Below are 20,662 nucleotides of genomic sequence, written 5' to 3' on the forward strand. Positions count from 1 at the left end.
TGGGGGGGAGGTGGTATTTATTACTTCAGCAGAACTGAAATTCTACCAAGAAAGAGTACAAGTCAATCTGTATTTGAATGTCAACAAGAGATCTGGAACTATCTTTGTCATATTTCTCTCTCCTTTTCATGTATTAAAAAAAAATGCAGGGGAGGCTTTAAAAAAAAGGTCACTGAAGTCCCCTGATCTGACGTAGCCCTGACCCTTTATATTCCATTTATAGTCTGAGTGAGAATGACATCCCCCTTACTAGCAAACTGTCCAATCCAGCTGCATGTGTCAAGATTGTATTAGGCACTAAGTGAAATATATATATGACCTTTTAGTGTTTTACACATTTGGTCCTCCTCTAAGGCTCTGGGCTGTAGATCATTTTGACCACTGCTCCTTATCCAGGAATCACTTTGAAGGGTTTTTTGGGGTCCTTTACTTTTTAAACAAACAAAATGGCACCAAAGAAGGACGTTAAGAAAGCTGCACCAGCATCAGCACCGGCACCAGCTCCTGCCCCAGAACCAGCTAAGCCCAAAGAACCAGTAATTGATCTGAAGAGTATCAAGGTAAATGGCTGAATTTGTGTGGTCACTGAAAGAGCTCCCAGAACACAAGCTGGAAAATTTAGCAGATTCCTGCAGTAAACACTTGCATTTGTTTGTGGGTGTGAGACAGCAGTGAAATGAATGAGTAACCTGAAGGGATTTTCTGATTTATCTGAGCTTTTTATTTATTTACATTGCTGGAGCTATCAAAGGTATCGCACACATTTTAATGCAAAAGCAAAGCCTGGCAAGCTCAAAAAAAAATAACCTAGTGTCCAGTATAGCTTTTATCTTATCAACATCAGCCTGGCCCCAAGTCATTGTCTATTCAGTGGAGCTGCATGTAAGGAATTTTTAATGGAAAAAGAGAGACACACACAATTAGATGCATGAAAACTGAATTAGTAAGACTAGAAACTCCACTCCTTCATTCCCACCATTTCAAAGTGACTCATTACTTTGTAACTTTCATTCTGAACTCCTTTCCAAATTTTTGGAGGCAGCTGTTGTCTCTCTAGTCCTGGGTGCATTTATTTGACAGCTGCTTTGCTTATCCTCCATAAAAGACAAGTTTGGCAATTCCATCAATTTCCTTTTAGCTTTGCTACTACAAACACTGATACTATAGTAAATGAGATCATGAGGTGGAAAACCTTTAAGGGAAATGTTTCAGTGACTATATTTCTCATCTACATGTTTTTGCTCAGAATTTGCTAGTTGCTGCAAAGTGAAACTAACAAACAGGAAAAGCCTTCCAGAACTTTTTCTTAGATTGCAGATTAATCTGAATTCATATTTTCTTTGGCTTTTGCATGCTAATATTAAGATACATTGAATGTTGTTGATTTTTTACATGACACTCTGAAGAGAACTGTGCAAGGAGGAATACTGTATTTGGGAACGGGGAGATGCAGAAGAGGAAGGAGATAGATCAACCTGTATCTCTGAGCAATATTATAAATAGTCATTCCCCACCTACCTGGGAAGCTTCTTGTCAGATTACCAATTTGGGAAGCTCTACATAAGAAATCCTGCCAAATATGGAGAACTGAAGTGTAGAAGATACAGAAACAATTCTGAGAACCCTTCTCATTTTAGCCACAAAACCCCATAATGAATTCTGTTTAGGTTAACTCAACACATACAGTTTGGTATTTCCCTGACACTTGACTATTCAGACACTTTCAATGTGATGATCTATTTGTTTACTGAAATCTTTTAAGTTTTAATTTTTATAGCCTGACCTTAAATATTAAGTCAATATTAAGTAATAAAAAGTTCCATACAGGATAAAATAATACACACCTACTACATTCCTCCAAATATTGAGTCTGAGTTGATCAATGGAACAAAAATTGAAAACCATTTTAAAATACTCAGAATGGTCATAATAGAGGATGAGAATACAGCCCCACCATCTTTGGCAATATTTTCTAAAACTAGATTAAACCTTTCACTTTACAAACATCCAGTTATTAGGAGAAACATGGGATGGATTTTCTACTAAATAATTTAAGTTATTTTGATGGCTGCATGTGTCCAGTTCATTAGGAGAAAATAGAATTTTCAACCCCAGTGATCTTAGCTAAACTATCTTTGCATAAATAGACAATAGTGTATTGCCATATAAAAAATGGAAGCTGCACTCTCAGGCACCACAGCAGTTCAGCATGATCCCGTTCTTTGCTCATACAGTTCTGTATTAACCGGATATAAATAGTTATTGGTAAAAAAGTAACGGCTCTGCATTTTGTCTGATTGGTATTGGTAACACAGTATGGATCATTCATACTCGGCCTTGTTATATTTTAGAATAAAAGAATTCTATCTTTCCTCATTAATAAAAAAAATCCTGACTGCTTATAAAAAGACTCTCCTCCTTTTTAAAATAAAGAATGTTAATAAGGCAGCATGTATGAGGTATGTATGTATTATTATTATTCCCATTTTAGAAATGTGAAAACTGAGTCAAAGATGTTAGGTGACTTTCATAAAGCCACAGAATGAATATGTGACAGAAATAGGAATGGATCTAATGCATTTCTATGCCCCAGTTCTGTGCTCTGACCAATAGACTCCACTCCTACAAGTGTCTCCCTCTTTGTCTTCCCCTCTAGCTAAATACTTATGACTCCAATCATGAAAGTACCTCTCAGTCGTTAGTGTATTTAACTTCTCAACAACCTCAGAGAGGCAGGGAAATATTTCCCTCTAACTGAGGCATAGAGAGCTTGACTTGCCCAGGGTGACAAGGACTTTGTTGCAGAGACAGGAATTAAAAACAGGTCCTTTGAGTCAGTCTAGTGTGGGGGTAGGCAGCCTATGGCACAGGTGCCGAAGGCGGCAAGTGAGCTGATTTTCAGTGGCACTCACACTGCCCAGGTTCTGGCCACCTGTCCGAGGGCTCTGCATTTTAATTTAGTTTTAAATTAAGCTTCTTCAACATTTTAAAAACCTTATTTACTTTACATACAACAATAGTTTAGTTATATATTATAGACTTATAGAAAGAGACCTTCTAAAAAGGTTTAAATGTATTACAGGCACGCGAAACCTTAAATCAGAGTGAATAAATGAAGACTCGGCACACCACTTCTGAAAGGTTGCCGACCTCTGGTCTAGTGCCTTAATCACAAGAACATACTGCCTCCTTCTAGTTCAACAGGGCAGATGTCAGGAAGAGCATGGCACCCTTGTCCTTCAAGCTGCTTAGCTAAAAGAATACTTCTATAATTAAAAATTCCCACCTAGCAGGGGCGGCTCTAGACATTTTGCTGCCCCAAGCACGGCAGCATGCAGCGGGGGGCGCTCTGGCGGTTGCCAGTCCCACGGCTCTGGTGGACCTCCCGCAGGCGTGCCTGTGGAGGGTCTGCTGGTCCCGTGGCTCCACCGAAGCCGTGGGACCAGTGGACCCTCTACAAGCACGCTGCCGAAGGCGGCCTGCCTGCCACCCTCCCAGCAGAGCGCCCCCTGCGGCATGCCGCCGCAAGCACGTGCTTGGGCCTGGAGCCGCCCCTGCCACCTAGACTCTTAACAAGAGCTTATGAAAAACCTGAGCTTCCTACTTTATTGTAAAACTAAGCCCCAAACAGTAAATACAGCCAAGAAGCAGAAGCTGACAGATGTTTATTGCTTTAAAAATGCATGAGATACAGTAAGTATTATTTTAAAATGACTAGTGACTTTGGGGGACCTTATCTGAGACCTCAAAGTGGCTTGGCTTTCAGAAAGTGCTGAGTACCCACCCTCTAGAAACCAGCCCTCTTTAAGATGTTCTAAACTGGACACCTGAAAATTAAAGCTCTCAAAAATCCCTTTTGAAAATCTTGGCACACATTTCACCCCATTCCTTAACCTCAGCAGTCCTTTCATCTTGTATTAACTCAGTTAAAGGCAAATATGTAGCAGCTTGTTTGAGCTGTCTGGGGCTGGTGCCAAATTTACTGCTTTGTAGCACCACCTATCGACTACAAAATTGATTAGCACTGATGTTGGTCTAAAATGGGAATATTCCTTAAGCTCTGCCCCATTCTTGACTGATAGCAGGTTAGCATATGATGACCGAGGGGAGAAAAGTTGGGAAAAAATGGGGGAAGTAGGGTTAGGAAGATGAGGATATACTTTGTTCCAGCTCCGATGACAGAGGTTCTAGTTGTCTCCATGCAGACAGCAACAAATATTCAGTAGCCCAATTTTCCAAAACCTTTCAATGATGGAGTTTTATTATAGTTTTTACCACTACCGCACTTATGATTTTATTTTCAGGTGTACAGGTTGATACCACAAACATAATATGAATGTATACGCTAAGGCAGAGATACTCAGTGATGATGCATGGATATGAGAATTACAAGACTGTGCACAAAAGGAACCAGTAGTGATTAAGGAAAAGAATGTCACATTTTGTCACTTCCATAAGAATATCAGCAACCTTACAGTCATGGATGTGAGGACAGATATTCAATATTCAATTATTGCAGTGGAAGTAGGAGCTTAAATACTTTTGTGGATCTGGGCCTGAATGAGTAGAGGTATTTTAGCTGATTCATGCTCTCTCTCTCTAGAGGAGAACATATGCCTTAAGACAAACACAACCAACCAGACTGCTTAAATACAAAGAGTAGGCTTCTGCTACATCAACTATTTTCTGTCCTAGCCATTCCAGTGAAAACAAGGCTTGAATCATGGTTTAAGATGTGCAGCATAACATTATGCTTTGCTCATGTGTACACTCACTGGCATGGTATTACAGTCTTTGCAGTAGTGGTACTTAAGTTACTTGAAAGGCATTTTGAGCTATCTAAAGTATAACAGGTGCTGGATAAAATCAAATTCTTGTCTTGTATATTATTACACTGCAAAAAAAATGGAAAAACTGTATATATCGTACCTAGTCCTCAGGAAAGTGCAGAATTGCCAACATGCTGTTTGATATACCCACTGTGCCCAACTCAGCAACCCTCTCCTACCCAGGACAGATTTTGGCCCTTTTGGCAGGTCAGGGGAGTTCTATTTGTGCAGCTTCACCTTCACCTGCCTTAGTGTTCTGACTTAATTATAATTGTAAATGCCCCTCCAAGAGTGTGTCAGCAATCAGTGAGCCAGATGCTCAGCTAGTGCAAACCAGCATAGCTCCCAACTTCAATATTTTTGTATCCAGGTGCTGGAGACCTTGGGCTTGAGTCTCCATTTTCTTGCACCCTATGTCATCGTTTACATTTGTGCAATGTGTGCGTAAAATGCTATCATTCTCTGGTAGTACTATACGAGCACTCCCTACATAAGGTTCAAGGCAACGGAGAACCAGTCCCAGGATCTCCAATCTCTGAATGGAAAATCAGGCTCTCTGCTGCTATAGCATTATAAATGACATCTGTTTTGGAAACATGGCTTCCCAAACATGACATGATCAGGTCTGAAACCCCAGCCTGGTAAGCATTATTATACTACACATTTTCAAATTTAAAAAAAAAAAAAGTCATCCTAGGGAACTGGTTACTGCATGATGCATGAGAAAACCTGTTGCATGGATGTGAACTGTGAATTTATTTTTACAGATGACTCTTAAGATGGTATAAAGTGCTTCTCAAATTTTCTTTATCTCTTCCTGCATTTACTACTCAAGCAGGTCGTCTCTGAATGGATATTGCCAGGGGTATAACAAGAAAGGTAACTGCTAAATGCATTGACAGAAAGCATCTAGGGTGGAGAACTTCAGTACACCAATCACTACGTGGTTAATGTGATTGCAAATGCCAGTTGAGTGAGAGAGTCTACAGTGCAGACTCACTGCCTTTGGTGCTGCAGATTAAGGAACTGGAATGTTAATAGCAGCTCAGGATTTCCTTTGCAACTAGCAGATTCTGCACTCTTTGTCCAGGTCATCAGGAAAGACCTGATCCAATGCCCACTGAAGTCTATGAAAAAAACTGCTACTGACTCAGTTGTATATCAGTTCAGGCCACTAGTGCCTAGTGCTACTTGCTGGGATGAGTGGAGGGGACTCTCCAATCCTATGCTGGCTCCACATCAAGCCAGTTCCCTGATATAAATCTGACCACGGGGATGCTGCAGCACATAGGGACCACTGTGGGGCAAGGAAGACTCAGCCAAGCCCTTTCCCACACCCACACACCAGGTTATAACTGCTTTATACCCACAGAGGATTCTCTATGCCAGCTGTAAGTCTAGTTGCACTGCACAAAGCGGCTTTAATGCAGAGGATAACCTGGACATCAGAATCAAATAGATTCTGAAATCCCATCATGTGAAAAACAAAGTTCACTGCTGGTGACGTGTTGGACTACCTACTTCTGCCAAAACAAAAGTTTATTTGACAATACTATTTGGCGGGGGGGGGGGGGCAAGTTCAACTCAGATTTTTCATAATTTCATCTCTCCAAGGAGCCTCTTGTAGGTGAAACCTGGCGTTACTTGAAGCAAATCTCTCATTCCCATGTTTGCTAACCTGAAAAATAGTTTGTGCCATGACACACAAATTGCACACTTCAGTGGTGTTTAACACCAGAGACCAGTACCAACTGTGAACTTCTGAAGACATTTATCACTTTTTTTTTTTTGCCAGGAATAATGGAAATTAAGGCAAATTACACAACAGGCTAAATTGTCCAAAATTCAAAATTGCCTGTTTTGCTGATAATAGCAATTAAAGCAAATCAGTAGTTTGAAACAGCTCCACTCACTGGAATATTATTGTAACACCCTTTGGGAGAGAAGCTGAAAGAATGAGCTGAGCTTACATCAGCTAGCTGAAGGAACGTTACTTATTTAGCCAATGAGTAGTAAAGAAACAAGTAATCTGTAAGGAGATATGAAATAGCCACAGCTACAAATTCTCCCTCAACTTCCCTGATGTTATATTTGGATCTTACCCTAGTCACCAAATAGCAACTTTCAACTGTCTGGCTTGTTATACAGGACAGCTGCTGGGGGAAGTGAAGATTTTAAAGATTTGCACATCCCAAACAGGGACAAAACACACAAATCTCAAAAGTTTTCACAAACTAAAAATTCATGAAAAAAATATAAAAAAGAGTTTTGTTTCAAATTTGACTTTAAAAAAAATTATATTAGCATTAGCTTACATTTTGAATTACAAAGCCATTTTGAATGGGAAAGCTGGAATTTTTCATTTTGAAAATGTCAGAACAAAACATTTCAGCTATTTTTTTCAAAATTTTTACAAGTCAAGAAATATATCAAATCTCAGCCTTCCCCATGATAAGTTTCGGTTTCAACAATTTTTTTTTTTGTCAACAAATTCCCGACCAGCTCTATTACACAGTACTTTAATGTCAAGCAGCAATAGCTCAAGTAACGTTAATATACTAACATGACCACTGAGAGGCATATTAAAACAACTAATCCATTTGAGACTATCACTAGATGTCAACAGCATTGAATTTCCTACTCGCATCCTCTAGATTTTCATGCAGTGCCAAATGCAATTAGAAAAGGGACACTTTTACAAATTAGCCCAAATGAATGCTACCTCCCTCTGGAAAGCTAATGGAATCTATGCAGAATGATACCATCAACACTGCAGCTGTACCACATTTCGCTTGCAGGCATTTTAGGACTGCAAATGAATTAATCAGTTAGCTTCACCCAAAAGTTGCTCCATAACTGCCAAGAATTATAATGTGCAGTGTTGTAGCCGTGTCAGTATTGTAATGTATTTCTGACTTTGCATGCAAAGACTTTAAAAAATAAATTCACCTGTACTTAAGTCCATTAGATTTAAGGATGTATGTGACCTTTTATATTTATAGAGGCCATCCTGATGATATAATCAGATGCATTCATTTTTATTTCCTTCTTTTATTGTATTACTAGGGACTTGTTATAAAACCAGAACCTTTGTTCCTTGGGCATTAATCTGCTCCTGATGTTTATTCCCCAAATCAAAGACAGAGAGCTAAATCCATTGGGCCTAATTCTCCTCTCCCTTGAACTGGTGATGAGAAGTAAATGAGAAGAAACTTCACTGAAGTCAGAGTTATGCCAGTTTAATACCAGTGTAACTGCAAGGAGAATCTTTAGTGAGGCTACTGTGGCTTCAGTAAGGCATGGAATCTTTTCTGTGTATCTGACAATTAAGTGCAGTTGAGAGGATAGTATTTGCAGATACACCAGTTAGTGTCAAACTTTATTGGTGATCGGTTATCATGCTCTAGATCATTAGCAGATTGCCAGCTGATGTCCAGTGAAATACACCCCACCCCCATATATGATGATGAACAATTAATATATTCTGAGGGCTTTAGAACTTCTTCTGACACATTCAGCATATGGTAGGCAATTGCTAGACACATGGCATTTTGAACTACAATGACGGACTGCCTATCAAATCCTCTTCTAGCCATTTCAATGTCTCGGAGTTTTATGAGTTGGTGTCTCCACACCTTAACACTCCTGGAATCAATGAAATCATGCTGGTGGAAAACCAATGTCACTGGTGGCCCTTGGACTTCACTGTTATTTGTCTTATATTAGGCCTGGTCTATTCTAGAAAATTAGATTTCAAAGATGTGAAATCCACACCCTTGAGCAGCATAGTTAAGCTAACCAAAGTCCCCATGTAGACAGCACTAAATTGACAGAAGAATTCTTCCATTGACCTAGGTACCGTCTCTTAGGGAGAGGGATTACCTATGCCATTGGGAAAACCCCTCGTCAGGGCAGATAGCGTCTACACTAAAGCGCGTCAGCGGTGCAGCTGGTCTAGACCAGCCCTTAATTTCTAGTGGCCGCAATCATGGCTCCTTTGTGCTAAGCACTGTACATCAATATAACAAAGGGATGGATCCTGCCCCCAAAAGTGGAGGGGACACAGGAGGAGTAGATGAACTCTCCACATACAAAAATCTTGGCCTCGTCCTCTAGGCATTTATCCCTGTGCAAAGGGAATGTAAAGCAAGTGCTCCCAGATAAAAAATGGTAGTGTTTCTCCCTCCTTTGCACTAGTGTAAATGGCTTTGCATAGTAGCAGGCCACAGGGTTCCCTGCTTTCATAGCAATAGTCATTTTTTCTTCTTAGGAAGTCAGAAAAAAGCAAACCCTGCAAATATGCTACTTAGCAGCCATTGTGCCTTTAGAGAATATCACAGGCATTAGGAATGAAAATGGCCTATTGCATAGGGTGTAGCTCATCTCTCCACCCCCCTTTGCCAGTTCAGGTTTGTTCTGACAGCACTTTGTCCAATCTGGATTTAAAATTAATTAAGTGACTGGGCTCTCCTTGTGCCTTGGGGAGAGAATTTCCCAATCTAACAGACCTCAGTGTTAGGACTTTCCATTGCTCTTTTTCATGCACTTTAAAACCCCTACCTCCACCTCCTCTTTGTAACACTGCACCAGTAGTTCTTGACCTTTTCTACACTGAATCTCCCTTTGCACTTCCACTCTCTCAATTTGGGACCTAGTCGGGATCTCCCACATTGGAGTGGATGATCACAAACCTCAGGTTGAGAACCCCTGACCTAAACAGTGTCCTTCCCTTTTTTGGTGTTAAAATCCTTCATCTATATCTAGACAGTTATCTATTCACTTATTAATATTGTTGAGTAAGGTGACCACAATTCAGTTCCTTGATCTCTCCATACATCTTACTCAGACCCTCATCCCCATCACTGGGGAAAGTGTGTTAATTTCCCCTGCAGTACAACCAAACCTTCCCGAGCTTCCCACACTCCCATCAGCAGCAAACCCTCTCCCCACAAAGGAACTATACAATTTGCTTTCTGTTTTCCTCCTGGATAGATGGAGGGATCCCTGCCCCCACTCAGTAGTGGAGGCTCCAACCCATCATTGCTCCCGTGGGTGGGTGGAATCTCATCAAGCTGATTTTTCCCCTCTTGTCTTTTCTTTCTTCACTCTCTCAAACATCATTTTCCACACACAGCCGAAGGCATTGGGGGAACCTTCGGCCTGATGTCACCTTTATCCAGCTCTGAAATAAAACTATCAGTCAGGAAATATAATTTTAGGGGTTTAGGGTCACATAGCCCCTTAATGTTTTCTTCATGCCCAACAGATACCAACGAGCCAGAGAAAAATGAACCATCTAGTCTGCCCATTCCCTCCACATTATTGGGTCAGACAACATACTACATATGTCCATCACATCCTGTAATGTCATTAGGAAGGGGTTAGTACAGCCATGCAAGCCCCAACCTGGCTTCACTTTGCTGTGCATAAAGAAGAAGTCCTGTAGAACAGGAATAGAAGCAGAAACTGGGAAATCTGTAGTGCCTTAAAAATGAATTACCCATTGGCATGCAAACTATTAACTTCAATTACAGCCTCAGAAATAGGAAGAGTCCAAACATCCTGATAGTTTTTCCATTAAAAATGTTTATTGAGATGCTGGGCTCAGTAGGTCAAGTCAACCTTTAAAGGGAAGACAGGGTGGATCAGCTAGCCATACAGAATCAACATTAACATTGTTAAAGTCAGAACTAAACCAATAATAGTCCTACAGACCAGTCCTCATCATAATGGCCCGCTGTAGCACCACACTGGCATAAGAAAGGCCTGATCCAAAGCCAGCTCAAGTCAATAGGAGTCTTTCCATTGATTTCAATGGGCTTCGGGACAGGCACCAGGTCTGCTGGCTGGAAAACCTCAGCCAGTTCAAGTACCCACAGCTTCCTAGGGGGTCAAGGATCTGTATGTGAAAATGTTAAACCAGTCAGATGGACAAATACAGAGCTCCTCCCTCTCTGTGGCTGACTTTATAGCCTGTGGAACAAATAGGAGCTCCTCAGAAAGAGGAGCTCCAAGTAGGTTGAGAAGGAATATTCCTTCCTTAACGTTACAGCTCTAGAAAGTGCTGACAAGAGTCAAACCTCACTGAATCTTGTCACTCCCTGCCCCTTTCTGGCCACCTAAAAATAACCCCAGTAAAATGTCTGTCAATAAATGGATCTATCCCTTTGCCCTAAGAAAGCTAAAGAGCTCTACAAGGGGAGTGGCCACTTCACTCTGACACTCGAGCTGGTTGTGATGTCACACCCTTCACATATATAAGAAGAAGAAAAGGGAGGGGAGAAGGACCACTCTCTCAGGGATTCAAGAAGCCCTCGGCCAATTCTTCCAGCCCATCTGCTCTTCTTCTTTTCCAACCGTCTCAGTCATGGTGGGTCCACAGGAAATATAATTCTTAACAGTGAGCCAATCATTTTAATGCGTGTATCTAGCTTCTAGTTTGGATTAGTCGTGGGAGGAAAGAAGGCCAAAAAAAAGTGTTTAGTTTGAGGTACTAAGCCAAGCAAGCAGGAATCTTTAAAATTCTATTTTGGCCTTGGGGGAAAAATGAAGCTTAATGGATTCTCTAGGCTGTCCAGTTGGTCTGGTCTCTTACACTGGTTAGTGGTAGCAGTGTAGTTCCTATAACTTTACACTGAATAGATACTATTGCAGTATTATATGCTAATTTTTTTGTGTGTGTATGATGCTCTCTGATGTGGTTGCAAAGGAACCGTATAATAAACCACCTTAGGAACAAAGTGCTGATAAACAACTAATTTAAAAACAAAGAGGCTTTAATGTATAGGTTTATTTGTTATCCTAATGTTGAGCTGCTGGTTAAGCAATGATACATCAAATGATCTTAATGCTGTATGTCTGCAGTAAAATGATAAGTACATTAACCTGGAAGTACGTTAACAACTTCTCTGTTTGTTAAGAGACACTTGATTCATCGCTTAAGCTGCAGCCCTGGTTTTGCCCTAGATACACATTTCAACAGAATCTTTAAATAGTCTTATGATGCTTTAAAAAAACAAAAAAAACAAAAAACAAAAAACCCAAGCAGACACTTGCTAATATGACTTGCCCTGGCCCAGTTACATTCGGCAGGACAGGGATGATAAAACTCACAGATACCTTGTGCTATTTTCTTTCTTCTGTCAATGCATTTTCAACAGTACTAGCTCTCTTTTTCTCTCTCTCTTTTCCCTCCCAACTGCAGTCCTTCAGTGCCGACCAGGTTGCCGGTAAGTGGAACAGGAATTTAACTGCCGTAGTGCTGAGGTAACACACTACCAAATACTAGACATACCCTAGTCTAACAAGAACTTTCTCCACTGCCAGCCCTGTTGGTATTCGAGCTACTCCTGAGAATTGGACAAACAAGCTAATTTTTTGCCCCTTTGACAGATGATTCATGGAGGTAGTTGGATGCTTTAAAATCCAACAGGTCCCCCGCCCCCTTTTTTTAAAAGCTATTTTTGTGATTGATTTCTTTCCAACAGATCGAGTTCTCCAAGGAGCAGCAGGATGGTAAGTTACAAGACAGCCAATAATATATCTGCACATGCATTCTAATAAAGTTTAACCTTAAGGAAGACAGGAGGCCAGATCTTCGGCTGATATAAATCAGTAGCACCACTGATGACATGGGAGTCATGCTGACTTCTACCAGCTAAGGATCTGACCCTAGATTTCCAGGTCACTTATCTGAATGCTGACATTCTGCCTAATCTGCCAGGTACACAGACTCAAGAGGACCTCTGATATTGCCAGCTGTACCTGGTACATCTTCTTCAAAGTGTGTCATTGATGTGTCAAATGGATGCAGAGAAGCAGTTTTTAACCATAAGGAACTAGGCTGACACCAGGAGAGGGGGAAAGTGAAGCTGAAAAATTAATTTAGCTGCAGTTACACTGGATTGTTATTTACATTAATGGAAGATTAAAAAGCTCTATGAAAAACCTGCTTGCCACTCTTGGCTGGGAGATGATATGAGGAAAAAAAAAAGACAGCTATATTGCTGTAAATACACTTATGAAGCATGGAACTAGTTAGCAAATTACCCATGTATACTGGTGCGTATAATAATCTGGATGTATTGCTATCCTTTGCTTGCTGCTGTATTTCCTGCTTCTATATCAGTAGCTAGCACGGTACGGGATTATTCAGTTAAACCTGTAGTCTTCCTAAAGCAGTCTGGCTCAAATCCTGACGTTTCAGAAATTCCCCTGTGAAGAGCCTAAAATCTGCTCCAGGGGTGTTTTTTAAATATCCTAATGGATACATTTTGGTTATGTTACATAATATAACGTAGGCTAACAGCAGCAAAAACCCAGTATGAAATGAATTTGATCCCTGCTGTGACTAGCTTCTGTTTTGAGGAAAGGGACAAAGGACCAACTAGAAATCAAAAGTCACAGAAAGGGAAAATTCAACAGAGCTTTCAGCTAAAGAGACTGACCTAATCATGAAGTCTCAATCTGAACTTCCAAGGTCTGATTCTGCTCTCAGTTACTCTCATTTAACTCTGGTTTTACCATCAAAGTCAACTGAGTTACACCAGCGTGAGATCAGAACTAGGCCCCCTGGTTCCAAACACTCCTGATCATTAAGTGGGTTGATTCGGACGCGTCTCCAATTGTAACTGGAGAACTTTCACAAAGGGGTTGGGAATGGTTATGGAAAAATTGCGTCAACTAGAATACATGCATATAACAAAGCAGCAGCTTTTCCAGCCTCCATCCTGCTATTTCAAAGTAGCCAGCTGTTGCAAAGTTGTGATGACTGATCCAAGTAATGGAGCAATTAAAGGCCACTTGGGAAACAGAAGAACTCATTTGGAATACATTAACCCTACCCATTACAACTATTCAGGCCTGCTACAGAATCAGCAGCTGAGCATAACACTATTCAGGGCCAGATTTTGGACTGCTTACACCAGTATAAATCAGGACTGGCTCCATAGAATTCAGTGGAGGAACACTGGGGAGAAAAAAGTGTGAATTGGGCCCTTTTCACTGAACTGGGAAGCTGCATTAATGAATATTAAATCCTTTTTAGATTTAAAAAAATCAAGGGAGGAAAAAATTTGGTCTTGGAACACTGTGTGTTCTTGCTAAAGGAAAAAAAAGTGTCACGTTTTAAACCTAGGTCTGGATAAATATCTTTAACACACAAGATGAAGGGCCAGATCAGCTGGCATAAATCGGTCAAGTTCCATTGACTTCTCTTGGAAACAGCCAATACAAAGTCTGTAGATTGCAAGATGCTGTTTTGTACAACTCTAACAGGCCCAAATTGTATAGCCTGCTGTAAAAGGGGAGTGAGGGGAGAGGGCTAGCAGCAATATGTTGTAGGTCTCAACACATCAGATAGTAAGGGGATTAATTCCAGACGTGTTATATTACAGTCTAACAGAACCACATACTGCATCAGCAGTTTTACTGGGTGACAAGACTCCTCCAGGTAGACTGTATATGGAGCTAGCACCAAAATACATCAGTTTCACGTGCCCCCGAGAAAGATGAATGAAGACATAATTTGGCACTTGGCTTATTGACCCAAGTCTGTCCCAAGGCAGAAAGAACAGCCACCCATATACAGTACAATCGAAGCCTTCCTCCAAAATGTGTTTTCAAAATGAATAAGCTGCTGCAGTGAAATACATAATTAGTCCACATTGCACTTAACACACAGGATGGTCAAACTTTTGGCTGTTAAATTACAGTAGATCTATAGCATAGACCCTGACAAAACAGTCAACTGTGATGGCTCTTTAGCTAAGTTCTTTATCACAATGCTATTAAAGTACAAAATAAAGATTATTAAAGCGGAGCATAGCAGTGGAAGATGAAGACTGAGAATGCTGTGAACAGGATTTTTCACATTAATTTTTAATGGAAAAAGTGTCGGTGTGCCAAGGTCTCAACTGGCAATTGGAAAATAAATGGACATCTGTCATCTCGGGGCACCTTTTATTCAGTCAGAATGTACTGGCATGAAAAACTATACAAGGGCTGCCAAAGAAAGAAAGACTCTTTGGGTATCTGTTATATGGGAATGACCCACCCAGGATGGGTGCGATAGAATATGAAATGACAGATGTGGAGAGGCATTTTACAGCAATACAACATTGTGAGAGAAGGCAAGGAGTAAATTTCACGTGCGTCAGATTTCATGTTAACAGCCACACTGCTGAATCTCAGCTTGTGTTCTTCAAAGCAGACAGAGCTCTTGTACTGCAAGGAGCTTTTGCAAAAAGTTTTCATCTCCTTGGTGAAATAAAATCAAATAGATTATTCAAGAATTTTTTACTTTCCAATGATAGGCTGGCTATAAGTGTCTCCATTCATGAACAAGGTTCTTAACATAGCCAATCTTCCTTGGCAGCACTTAAGGTAACCACATGGGGCAATTACAAAACTACTGTTGGCTATTAGAACCAGGAAAGAGATGAAGGTTGGACAGAAGATTAAAAATAGTGATACTAAAATGTCATAGGATGTAAAGTTTTTCTTAAGACCATGAGCCAAATCTCTGCAGTCTAACTCCATTGACTTCAGTGGTGTTACACTAGCAGAGAATCTGGCCCCGTGTCTGGGTCAATATTGGCTAGTTAACACTGAGCTACCCATCTCATCTCACCCTCTCATCTTCTCCTTTCAGACTACAAGGATGCCTTCCTCCTCTTTGACAGGACAGGTGAAGGCAAGATCGTCTTAAACCAGGTTGGTGACATCATCCGTGCTCTGGGACAGAACCCTACAAATAGTGAGATCAAGAAAATCCTGGGCAACCCCAGCAAGGAAGGTAACTATCCTAGAGTCTGTAGGCACCTAATGAGGAAATGACCCTGGTCACAGTGGCTGGGGGTGCATGTTCATAAAACTTTTAAATTAACAAGCTCTGGTAGCAAAGCCAGCAGTCTGTAATATAGGCAAACTGAACTCTTCCAGATTGACAAAAGGAAAACAAATCTTAGCTCTGATCCCAAAGAGACTTAAGTATGTGAGTAACTTGAAATTAACAGGACTACTCCTTAATGTTAGACACGTGCTTGTCAATACCTGATTTACAATGGCACCACGCCCATGGTTGAAAGGGGCCCTGGCCCACTCTTCTCTGGCCCCTGCTCTCTCGTGTGGGGTCAGAGAAGCTTGTTGCTGCCTGCTGCTGCGGCTCCGTGGCAGCCTCTGCCGGCAGCAGTCTGGCTCCTCCCCCACCTCTTTTCCAGCATGCTATGTTCCCTCCCACCCCCCGCCACCGCCAATCAGCTGCTTGCTGGCGTGGGGGTGGGGAAGGAGGAGGAGGTGGGAGCCTCAGCACCCCGCTCTGGGGAGGAGGAGAAGGAGAAGAGGTGGGGATGAGGTCTTGGGGAAGGGGTTGGAATTGGGGCATACCCCCTCCAGCCCCCTGTATGAGCACCCCTGCAACCCCAGCCCACACCCCCAGCCCCCTGCCCACCATGACCACTGCACCCCCTCACATACCCCAAGCCCCCTGCCCTGACTCCTACACCCCCCCACACAGCCCCCTGCACCCCTCACACACATCTTGCCCCCTGTCCTGACCCCTGAACCCCTACACTTCCCCAGCCCCTACTCCTGCATCCCCCCTCACACACACCCAGCCCCTGCCCTGAAACCTGCACCTCCCCCTCCACATCCCTACCTCCATCCTAAGAACCAAACAGGAGCTGCCCCACATAAGCTCTCCACACCCCAATCTCCTGCCCCAAGCCTGAGCCCCCTCCCTTGCCCTAGCTCCTGGCCAGACCCTCCATCCGAACATTTTTTTACAATATTTGGAATGATTATTAAGTGGTCTGTCAAGACCCTCCATGATTTTCAAGTGGTCTGTTGAAAAATAAGTTAGACTACAAGAACAATCAAGGTACCTCACTTTATTTTCATTTACACTAGAACAGGGATCCTCAACCTATGGCACGCACGCCAAAGGTGGCACGCAAGCCGATTTTTTTTTAATGGCAGGCTGCAGGTCCCGGCTGCCACTGAGCCTGCTGCTGACCTGGGGTTCTGTTCACTCAGCCGGCAGCAGGCTGAGCAGGGCTAGCAGTGGGTCGGCTCCTGTCAGCTAGAATCCTGGCCGCTGGCCCTGCTCAGCCCGCTGACGATCTGGGGTTCCAGCTGCCGGCCCCTTGCCAGGCAGGGTCTCAGCCACCAGCTCCCCTCAGCCTCCTGCTGGCCTGGATGAATGGCAGGAGACTGAGCGGAGTCGCCAGCTGGGACCCCAGCTGGCAGCTGAGTAAACGGAACTCCAGGCCGGCAGCAGTTCAGCAGTGGCTGGGACCTGCAGCATCCCATTAAAAAAAAAACAAAATCAGCTCGCATGCCATCTTTGGTACATGTGCCGTAGGTTGAGGACCCCTGCTCTAGTGTATACTGTAGTTTATGGTAATTTTCACTATACGCGATTTTCCTCTTACGCACTGACCTTAGAACCTAATTCCCGTGTAAGATGTGACTCCATTGTATTCATTTTTGAAAATTTATAATAAGCAATGCTCCGGGAGGCAGGAGACAAGGTAGAAGTTTTGCCTAGGGTGCTAAATATCCTTGCACCTGCCCTGGATACTGTGTCAGCTGATCCCCACAATCTCCAACCTACCTGGGCAGTACAGCAGACATGGCCCTGCCCACTAGCTCCTCTCCACTCTCTAGCCCATCCACCACTTGCGCCTGCCCCTGCGGGCTGGAAGAGAACCTGTCCTACTGCTGTGGGAGGAGGGGCAGCTCAGTGCAGAGACGAAGAGAATGGGCTAGAATCAGGTAGGTACCCACTCTATGTGGGCAGGGGCAGGGGGATCCTGTTTACCCCGCCTCCACAGCCCTGCTGCACTTGCAGTTTACTCCTGACCCCTCCCTTGCTCCAGAGACCAACCGTAGCTCCTGCCCCATTGTGCTTTTACCCCTGGCCCCTTTCACCCTGGCCCACAAACATGTTTGGTGCCGGCCTCACAAAAAGTTAAGCCAGCCCTGATGCTTGTATCTTTGCAGAATTGGGACCTTTGACATTAAATGCAAACTGACTAACATTAATGTTATAAGATTAGCTTACTCCAGCTACACTAATTTGGACTCATTGCACATGTAATACATGGAATCTGTTCTCTTATTACATGTCAGCTTTCATTTTACACCATAATACACACAGGATTTTCAAGGTGAAGAAGAGGGGAAACTAATGTCGTTGAAACATTCTTTACTTGTGGAATTTCCTGATTGAGCCCGTAATCTCACACTGAGCTCTGGGCTGACAACTCCGCCTCAAGCCCCGCGGTAGGCCAAAGGAATATGCCGAAGCAGAGTAGTTTGCAAGATTGGGGTCTAAATGCTCAGCGCCGCACCATTTGGAAATTGTTACAGTTACTGCTTTGCGCTCTTTCTATTTTTAATTCCATTTGGCCCTTGACTATGTAACCGCACTCCAAGCACACTGGACCTTGGGCTCCAAATATAAAAAATTATCAACCAAAAGCACCAATCGGTTCTTTCAATTATACTTAATATGTAAACATTGTGCAAAAGTGAGTGGTGTTTTCTCCCCTTGTGCATATTGAGAAACTTAAGCACAGAGGAGGTGATTCTGTGCCGTGCCCCTAAGAAGGGCACCGTAAAACTCACAGGCCAAGGCAGGGTTGGGGTACAAAGTGGCTTTGCGTCCCCCCGTCTTGGGCTGATCTGGGGATGGAGAGGCCTCTGGCATAATTTAGGCAACTCTGGGGGCCTGTATAAGTTACAACTGCCCTATCAATTGCAGCACTGCCCTGAATCTTCATAGTACTGTGTCCTGCAGCCCTGCTCCCAGAACACTCTTCCTGCCCACGCCAAAACCCACCCCTGGCTGGAAACCTTCCATTCCAAAAGAATATCACCTTTAAAAAAGTGAAAAGAAGGGTGGAACAGTGGTCTTAACAAACACCAGACTGTAACCTTAACTGGAACTTCCATGATAGTGACAAGTGAATCCATATGGCAGCGGGATTGTTAAAGGTATGGGGAAAGAAACAGGATTAAAGCCGACAGAGGGAATGCAGAAAGAAAGGATACTTGAGATGGGATGGCCTCTCTTATTCCAGCATGGGTATTCAGGAGAATTCTATAGACCGGCTCTGTCTCCAGTGGTGTTATAACTAACACTTTCTTTCCAGAGATGAATGCCAAAAAAATTACATTTGAAGAATTCCTGCCCATGATGCAGGCAGCTGCCAACAACAAGGAACAGGGTACCTTTGAAGACTTTGTTGAAGGTCTGCGTGTCTTTGACAAGGAGGGCAATGGCACAGTCATGGGTGCTGAACTCCGTCATGTACTGGCTACTCTGGGTAAGAGATTTTCATTTCTGCAAGGGACGCAGAAAAGCTAGCGTTGTTTGCAGGGCACAAGACAGAGAGGGAAGGGGTGTTACAATCAGTGCTGAGACCGGTATAGGACTACAAAGTTAGACTAGCGAGTATTCTACAGTAAATGGACTAAAAACCCAGCCTAGAGTCTAAGGCAAAAATATTTTTACTATTTCTAGGCTCAGTCTAATAGATTAAAAAAGAAAAAAAAAGACATGAGACAATGCTGTAGATTTCAGGGACAAAGCTATTTGACCAATGGCAGAGGCTTCCACGTCTTATTGAATAGTGCATACAATCTTTTTGAGCGTGTAGATGGAGCCCTTACAAGGAAAGGTGACCCACAATTGAAAAACAAAGATTTTTGAGGCTAGAAGGAACTCATGATAACTGAGCAAGAGAGCAAAGAGGATGCATGGAGGCAAGTTTAACATGATTTCTGAGAGTCTATGGAATCTGGAAACAAACCCAATTCTGTCTGTGCTTCAGGGGAGAAGATGACGGAGGAAGAAGTAGAAGAACTGCTAAAAGGACAGGAAGACTCTAATGGCTGCATCAACTATGAGGGTAGGTGTTAATAGTCAATAACCTCAGCACTCTCTTCTGCTATACATTTGGTACTTCTTTCAGAAAGTTTCATAACAGATTGTTTTTAATGGTGAAGTCCTTTATGCCAATAATCAGTGAATGAGTCAATGAGCCTTCTAGATACGTCAGTTAGACAAGGTACAATGAAAAAGGTTATTCCAAAAGGCAGCTTGTTAGCAGTGATTGCTAAGCGGTTGCACTCAACATGCTCAGCCAGAAATCAGGATATGAAAATAAAGGGTTAAAATTCAACAACGACATAAATTGCTTCTGTTTTGGCCAAGACTAAACTTGGCCCAGAGTCTCTTACTTACGTTGGAGGAGTTCTGACTGCAAGTACAGTTAACCAAAGTCAAGGCTTTGAGGCAACTCTTGATTTGGCACTTATTCAGCTGTGTCACAGTGTAGCGGGAGGAGAGTTTGACTTGCACAGCATTGAAGACTAATATAATTTTATTACAATCTATCAGCAGCTCAATCTGATTAGTACTACATTTTATTTTAAAAGAAGGAGAGCATTAGTGCCTTGCGCTCCTCAAAACTGTTTAATCTGTGAAATACCTTTAAAATAACACTATCTCACCCCACTGACTCTCTATCGAATCTGCATTATTCCGCAGCATTTGTAAAACACATCATGTCTCTTTAAATTGGATTTCACAAAATATAATACGGTATGTCCCTCTGATTTGCATGTTTTACCTTCTTTCCCTTAGGCGCTTTGTTTAGTGGCTTTCCATCTGCATGCAGCCAGCAGTAATGGGTAGTGGTTCCCAAGTGATGATAACTACCAGTCTCCTGCTATACAAATAAGGGGAGGGAGTGTTGTCCAGTGGCAGGAGAAAGGGATTGGGAGTGAGAATTGTCTCGTTCCAGTCTCAGCTCTACAACTGACTT

General features: G+C 42.5%; 1 protein-coding gene across 2 annotated transcripts; it reads left to right on the forward strand.

Moving 5' to 3' along the window:
- The first annotated feature begins 340 nt into the window (after positions 1-340).
- On the forward strand, positions 341-20,439 carry MYL1 (myosin light chain 1). Of its 2 annotated transcripts, none has more exons than XM_032765105.2 (6): positions 341-560; positions 12,317-12,344; positions 15,481-15,624; positions 18,986-19,159; positions 19,667-19,744; positions 20,386-20,439. In XM_032765105.2, exons 1-6 carry the CDS (start codon positions 447-449, stop codon positions 20,412-20,414), a joined length of 567 nt encoding a protein of 188 aa, XP_032620996.1. In that variant the 5' UTR covers positions 341-446; the 3' UTR covers positions 20,415-20,439. The 2 variants fall into 2 exon arrangements, with proteins under 2 accessions (XP_032620996.1, XP_032620998.1); XM_032765107.2 differs by lacking the exons at positions 341-560; positions 12,317-12,344 and adding exons at positions 11,112-11,199; positions 12,034-12,058.
- Positions 20,440-20,662: the final 223 nt, after the last annotated feature.

This window comes from Chelonoidis abingdonii, chromosome 10 (genome assembly GCF_003597395.2).
Source record: "Chelonoidis abingdonii isolate Lonesome George chromosome 10, CheloAbing_2.0, whole genome shotgun sequence".
Taxonomy (NCBI): domain Eukaryota; kingdom Metazoa; phylum Chordata; order Testudines; family Testudinidae; genus Chelonoidis; species Chelonoidis abingdonii.